Genomic DNA, 6,926 nt, shown 5'->3' with positions numbered 1-6,926 from the left:
CTCCACACTAGGCACCAAGAAGACTTGCTGTGGTTTGACCTGGCAGGCAGCTCAGCACTACAAAGCTATTCATCCACTGGGATGGAGGAGAGAACTGGGAGGAAAAAAAAAAAAAAAAAAAAGTAAAAGTTTATGGGTTGATATAAAAGCATAATAACAATAACAACAACAATAATATATAGTTATTATTACATATTATTATTCTTAATATATTATTCTTAATACATTATTATTATTATTATTATTATTATTATAGACACAAACAAACTAAGGAAGTGATATCTTTTGAGCATTTAAAAAAACAGAAAAAACAGGTGGCTGTGATTAATTGGAAAGTGTTGGACCTGAGCATGACCAATACGGTATGGAGTAAGCGGTGAATATTGTCCTAGTTTTGGCTGCAAAAGAGTTAATTTCTCTTCCTAGTAGCTGGTATGGTGCTGTGTTTCATATTTACAGAATTACAGAACAGTTTGGGTATGAAAGGACCTTAAAGATCACATCATTCCAACTCCCCCGCCCTGGGCAGGGACACCTTCCACTAGACCAGGTTGCTGAAGACCCCATCCAACCTGGCCTTGAACACTTTCACAGATGGGGCATCCACAACATCTCTGGGCAGCCTGTTCCTCTCACCCTCTGAGTAAAGAACTTCTTTCTAATGTCTAATCTGAATCTACCCTCTTTCAGTCTAAACCATTACCCCTAGTCCTATCGCTGCTCTCTTGGATGAAGAGTCCCTCCCCAGCTTTCCTGTAGGCCCCTTTAGGTACTGGAAGGCCGCTGTAAGGTCTCCCCGGAGCCTTCTCTTCTCCAGGCTGAACAACCCCAACTCCCTCAGCCTGTCTTCATAGGAGAGGTGCTCCAGCCCCTTGATCATCCTCATGGCCCTCCTTTGGACTCATTCGAATAGATCCATGTCCTTCTTGTGCTGGGGGCCCCAGAGCTGAATGCAGTACTCAAGGTGTGGCCTCACCAGGGCTGAGCACAGAGGGACAATCACTTCCCTACTCCTGCTGACCACACTATTCCTGGTACAAGCCAGGATGCTGTTGGTCTTCTTGGCCACCTGAGCACACTGCTGGCTCATATTCGGCCAACAATCTACCACTATCCCCAGGGCCCTTATCACCAGGCAGCTGTCCAGCTTCTCTGCTCCCTGTATGGGTGGGGTTGTTGTTCCCCAAGAGCAGGGCTCAGCACTTGGGCTTGTTGAACCTCAGAGAGTTGGCCTCAGCCCATGGGTGCAGCCTATCCAGATCCCTCTGCAGAGCCCTCCTACCCTCGAGCAGATCAACACTCTTTCTGAACTTGGTTTCACCTGCAAACTTACTGAGGGTGCACTCGATCCCCTCATCCAGATCACTGTTAAAGATATTGAAGAGAACTGGCCCCAGTACTGGGCCCTGGGGGACACCACTAGTGACTGGCCTCCAGTTGCCTTTGGCTCCATTCACCACAGCGCTTTGGACTTGGAGACTCAGACAGTTTTTAACCCAATGAAGTCTACGTCCATCCAGGCCTTGAGTTTCTCTGGGAGAATGCTTTGGGAAGTGGTTTCAAAAACCTTATTGAAACCTAGGTAGCCAACATCCACAGCCTTTCCCTTGTCCACCGAGCACATCACCTTGTCATAGATTGAGATCTGACTTGTCAAGCAGGGCCTGCTTTGGTAAACTCATGCTGACTGGGCCTGATCACCTGGTTGTCCTGGAAGTGTTGCGTGATGGTACTCAAGATAATCTGCTCCATGAGTTTACCTGCCAAAGAGGTCACACTGACAGGCCTGTAGTTCCCCGGATCATAACAATCAGGGTGAGCCATCTGCATGCAGACACTAACAGTTGACAGAATGGAGCAACTGTCCAGGGGAACCTTGAGAAACTGCAGGATTTGGCCTACAGAAACATCTTGACATTTAAAAGAAGGAGAGCCCAGAGGAAGAGTAACCCCACACATCAGGGCAGACTGGGACCCTGCTGAGTGAGCAGTGCCCAGGAGGAGGAGGGCCTGGGCACCACAAGGGATGCCATACAAGCAGTAGTGCTGCTCCCCAGGAACCAGGCCAGCTTCCTACAGAGCTGCCTTACGAGGAGCATGGACACCAAGAAGATCTGACTTAACTTACTCAGCTCAAATTCAGTGAGACACCACCACACAGTGGTCTACATGAGCAGATAACAAGTTACAGGTGTGGGATTCCCTAGGACAGCCTGGTATGGAGAGGATCAAGGATTCTACCAAGGTTGAGAGTCCCAACAGGACCCAGGGCTTTGTGTCCATGGCTCTGGTTGTTGTCTCTGCCACTGAGGCCTAGGAGGAGACAGCTTATCGGTAAAGCACCAGGGCCTCATTGCCTCCTCGCCCCCACCCATGAACCAGGCAGGGCTTGAACCATTCTCCTGCACTTGGCCATGCACATCCCCATCTCCTCCTGCCCCACGAAGAGCCCTGAGCAGTGTGTGAAGGGAAAGAATCTCCCTTCCCAGGAGCTGGGGGTCAACGCCTGACCCTTGTGCTTGGTGACACACATCCAGTTTTCCTACACATTAGGGTCACTTTCACACTGCCTTTGTCTCCTTGTCCTCACTGCCTCCAATGCTCTGCTCTAACGAGCTCCAAGGGAGGCTGTGTCAGTGCTGGCCCTCAGGGGGACACTGCAGGAAACTTGCCTCTGACTTGGACTTGTTGAGAGATGGCTTCAATTGTCTCTCAGTGCCTGAGGATCGTGGGCTCCTCAGCAAAGCCCCCCGAGGGGGGATTCCAATTCCTTGGGCTGGGCATGTGGTGCTGAGCTGGGCCGGGCTCCTGGGACAGAGAGAGCTCGTGGCAAGAGGGCCCTGGTGCAGAGAGACAGCTGTGCCCAGGAGCAGCTCCTGTGCATAGCGCAGCAGGGCTGGGGGCTCTGACCGCAGCTGGAACAGGGACAGGAAAGAAGGAGAGAGGGCTTGGAGGCAGTGAGGAGAGCAGCAACAGAGGGCAGCGTGTGGCAGGACAGATCTGCAGGCTCTAGGCACCGTGAGGCTCTGGCAGCAGAACATGTAAATGGGATTTCCAAAGAGTTTTTCTGAAGCCAACACATCTCATGGCTGATAGCATGTGACAGGATATATCTCTGTGTTTCTCCAATATGAGGTAGACGCTGCCATTCCTCCTGGCTTCTTTACCTGGCCGTGCTGCTGCTGCTCTTGTTCCCAGGCTGCCTGGGGATGGGGGTTTCACATGCCCATGGAGTGAGCCCTCGGGGTGCTTGGGGGCAGGGGAGTACGGGGACAGGGTGAGGGGTCTGGAGATGGGCACGTTGAGCCCTGATTCAGCAGTGTCCTGGTTCTTTGCAGGTGAACATGTAGTTATCCTGCAGCTCATAGACATGCCAGCAGAAGAGACCATCCTTTTTTGACAGACTGGCTGTCCCCTCGGAAGGGCAGTCTGCACTAAAGGGACAGTCCCTTTTTATGTGAGGATCGACAAGGTTTCACTTGGAGTACAGAAGAAATGATAATATATAAAAAAAAAAAAAAGAATTTCTCACAGCTCTGCTATGCAGTTGAGTGAATTTGGAACGGCAATGTGAATAATCACTTGATATCAGGAGTGAATTTAATCGGGGATTACCGCATGTTCCCCTTTCCTTATTGTTATAGGTGAGGACTGGTTACTACACTGACCACAGCAAAGTCCCCTTATTCCAGGGACATCCTTAGTCAGTGTCAGTTAAAAGTCATGAAAGGGACCTGACCGATGTCTGCTTGAGAGGACAAAACAGAATTAGTTATTATCAGGTAATTCTGTACTATCTTACTGCGCTTTTGCTCCTTGGGCAGGACCCCATGCCCAGAAGCAGGAAATGGCCAACAGCAGCTCTGTGAGCGAGTTCCTCCTGCTGGCATTCGCAGACACGCGCGAGCTGCAGCTCCTGCACTTCGGGCTCTTCCTGGGCATCTACCTGGCTGCCCTCCTGGGCAACGGCCTCATCCTCACCGCCGTAGCCTGCGACCACCGCCTCCACACCCCCATGGACTTCTTCCTCCTCAACCTCGCCCTCCTCGACCTGGGCTGCATCTCCACCACTCTGCCCAAAGCCATGGCCAATGCCCTCTGGGACACCAGGGCCATCTCCTATCAAGGATGTGCTGTCCAAGTCCTCGTTTTAGTATTCTTGCTTGGAGCAGAGTATTCCCTTCTCACCATCATGTCTTACGACCGCTACGTTGCCATCTGCAAGCCCCTGCACTACGGGAGCCTCGTGGGCAGCAGAGCTTGTGCCCAGATGGCAGCAGCTGCCTGGGGCAGTGGCTTTCTCAATGCTGTCCTGCACACGGCCACTACCTTTTCCCTGCCCCTCTGCCAAGACAATGCTGTGGACCAGTTCTTCTGTGAGATCCCCCAGATCCTCAAGCTCTCCTGCTCAGAGGCCTACCTCAGGGAAGTTGGGGCACTTGTGTTTAGTGTTTCTTTAGTCTTTGGTTGTTTTGTCTTCATTGTGCTGTCCTATGTGCAGATCTTCAGGGCTGTGCTGAGGATGCCCTCTGAGCAGGGCCGGCACAAAACCCTTTCCACATGTCTCCCTCACCTGGCCGTGGTTTCTCTCTTTATCAGCACTATCATGTTTGCACACCTGAAGCCCCCCTCCATTTCTTCCCCATCCCTGGACCTGGTGGTGGCAGTTTTATATGTGGTAATACCTCCAGCAGTGACCCCCTCATCTACAGCATGAGGAACCAGGACCTGAAAGCCACACTGAAGAAACTGATTCTAGTGGTAATATTTACTTAGTAATGAGTTGGCTATCTCACTTTTCTAGTTTTATTCAAGTTAATCTGAGACAATTTTTGACCTTTATGTGTAGTATTGTTTGCAATTCTGTTTTCAGTTAAATGTTTGCTTTCATTCCTCTTTTCCAAATGACCAACCCTCTGTGTGACCGAGACGTTTTCTGTAAACGTGTTTATTCCTAAATGACACCTGGCCTCTATTGTGGCATCTTGTTAATAAAAGTGAAGTTGCTCAGTGCTCAGGGCTCTTCTTCCCAAACTGGAGTGCAGAAGGCGCTCAGGGAATGCCAGGCTCAAGGCCTCACTCTTGTGCTTGGGTGCTACCTGGACACAGGGGCACGAGGACACGGGGTGCTAGGTGAGGGAGCCAGGGCTGGACTGAGTCGTCACTGGTGGATTCCCAGTGTCCCTGGAGGCGCTGACTAGTCAAGAAGCAGCTTCCTGGGAATGAAACGTGACAGGGCTGGCGGCATCAGGGAGGTATCGGGAGCCACCAGGATACCCTAAGGGTTCTCCTGGGATGCCGTGTGCCTTGTGCTGGGTGGGCAGCGAGTGGGTATTCAGAGTAAAGCTACGCCAAAGGATGCCCGGGCTGATGGGAGCTCTGCAATGCCAGGACACACAGCGAGGCCACAGCACAGAGGTCTCAGAGACCTTTAGTGAACAGTAGGAAAGGGCCAAGACTGGGTGACCAAGGAAGGGCAGGGGGGTGGGGAGAGGTGGGCAGGGGCTGGGCTGGGCTGGGCAGTGCCCGTCAGAGGGCAGCAGCAGCGTCAGGGAGCGGTGGCAGCATGCAGGGGAGGGCTCCCAGCAGGGCTTGGTGCTGCAGAGCCAGGGCTGGGGAAGGGAGCCCAGAGCTGCAGGGGCAGGGGACACGAGGCCGCTCGGGGCCCTTGCTGGCCTGGGCAGAGCAGGAAGGGGGCCCAGGGCATTCGTCCCCTCACCGCAGCCTGCCACGACCTTCACGGCGGTTGTGGAGCATCTAGGGCCAGGCTGTGCCCCGTGGTGCACAGGGAGAGGGCAAAGCCTCTCTGAAAAAGAGGCTGAAAGTGAAAAAGGTCCCTCCGCTTCCCCATGGTGTGACAGGGCCAGGGTGGGACACGTTACTTTTATTTGATGTAGTTCTTGTGTAATTTGCATTGGTGATGGCACAAAAAGAGAGTTCCTTCACCAGTGATGTACATCCTTCTTCATGTTAGGACACAACTCAACGTCCTTCACTCTGCTTTATCTCACGGATGAACGGGATTAGGTCTCCTTGATTACTCTGAGGCACAGTGCAGTGCTTTTTGCCTTCTGACACTCCAGCACAATGCCTATGACATTCCCTTACTCTGCGCATTGACCTGATGGGTCATTTCACATTTTTCACTTTAAAAACCCTAGTTGGAAGGGGATGATTCCCCAAAGTGGGGCAAGCTGATGGGTTCTGCCTCAGCCATTTGAAGTGTCCTGCTCTTGAGTTTTTCAGCCTGAGTTTTCCACAGATGACCTAGGATGGTAAATGGATGTTTAGGTGCCTACTAGGAAGGAGGGAGACTGTCTTGGGATCCCAATGGCCATTTCAAATTTAGGTCTATCCCAAGAAAGAGCTGAAGAAGGAATTTGCCTTGAAGGGGTTTCCTGTGCTGGGCTGGGCTGCAGTTTCAAGGAGAAAGAGCACTGCTGGCAGTGGAGGTGCCCGGGAAACATCACCTGTCTCCACCATATCCACCAATGGGCTCTGATCTCCTGCAGGTCCTTTCAGACAGCTTCCATTCCAGGGAATTACTGTGATTAAATGTGATTTCGAGGAAATATTTCAAGTATGAATAAACTACTCTGAAGACCTTGGCACTGGTTGCTTATGGTCAGACAGCAAAGCTCTGCCTCAGTACCCACTATTTTCTTCACTACCGAAGTCATAAAGCAACTACTCATTACCTGAAATGATTCAATCCGTTCTGTAAAATGTCACACAGTGTAGTTTCTCTCATGAAGAAATAGGCATTTTCAGGATGTACATTCATCACAGAAAAAGAAATACTGGTGTTCACCTGTACTTGCATTGTCATCGCTTTGTCTATCATGGTGTGCTCCCTCATCTCCCAGGTACATCCACCCGTCTTGATTAAGCAGTCCATGTTGAATGTCCCCTTTCCAGCTGCCTGT

At 51.3% G+C, this 6,926-nt stretch overlaps 1 protein-coding gene across 1 annotated transcript; it reads left to right on the top strand.

Moving 5' to 3' along the window:
• The first annotated feature begins 3,233 nt into the window (after positions 1-3,233).
• LOC310890652 (olfactory receptor 14J1-like) lies at positions 3,234-4,919 on the top strand. The gene has a single exon (XM_083852965.1). It carries the CDS (start codon positions 3,848-3,850, stop codon positions 4,715-4,717), a length of 870 nt encoding a protein of 289 aa, XP_083709091.1. The 5' UTR covers positions 3,234-3,847; the 3' UTR covers positions 4,718-4,919.
• The last annotated feature ends 2,007 nt before the right edge of the window (positions 4,920-6,926 follow it).

This window comes from Anser anser, assembly GCF_964211835.1.
Source record: "Anser anser genome assembly, contig: HAP1_SCAFFOLD_32, whole genome shotgun sequence".
Lineage (NCBI taxonomy): Eukaryota > Metazoa > Chordata > Aves > Anseriformes > Anatidae > Anser > Anser anser.
This window is presented reverse-complemented; position numbering and strand designations above follow the sequence as displayed.

Coding starts and splice junctions, on each gene's coding strand:
- LOC310890652 (XM_083852965.1), top strand. CDS start 3,848: ATGGCCAACAGCAGCTCTGTGAGCGAGTTCCTCCTGCTGGCATTCGCA.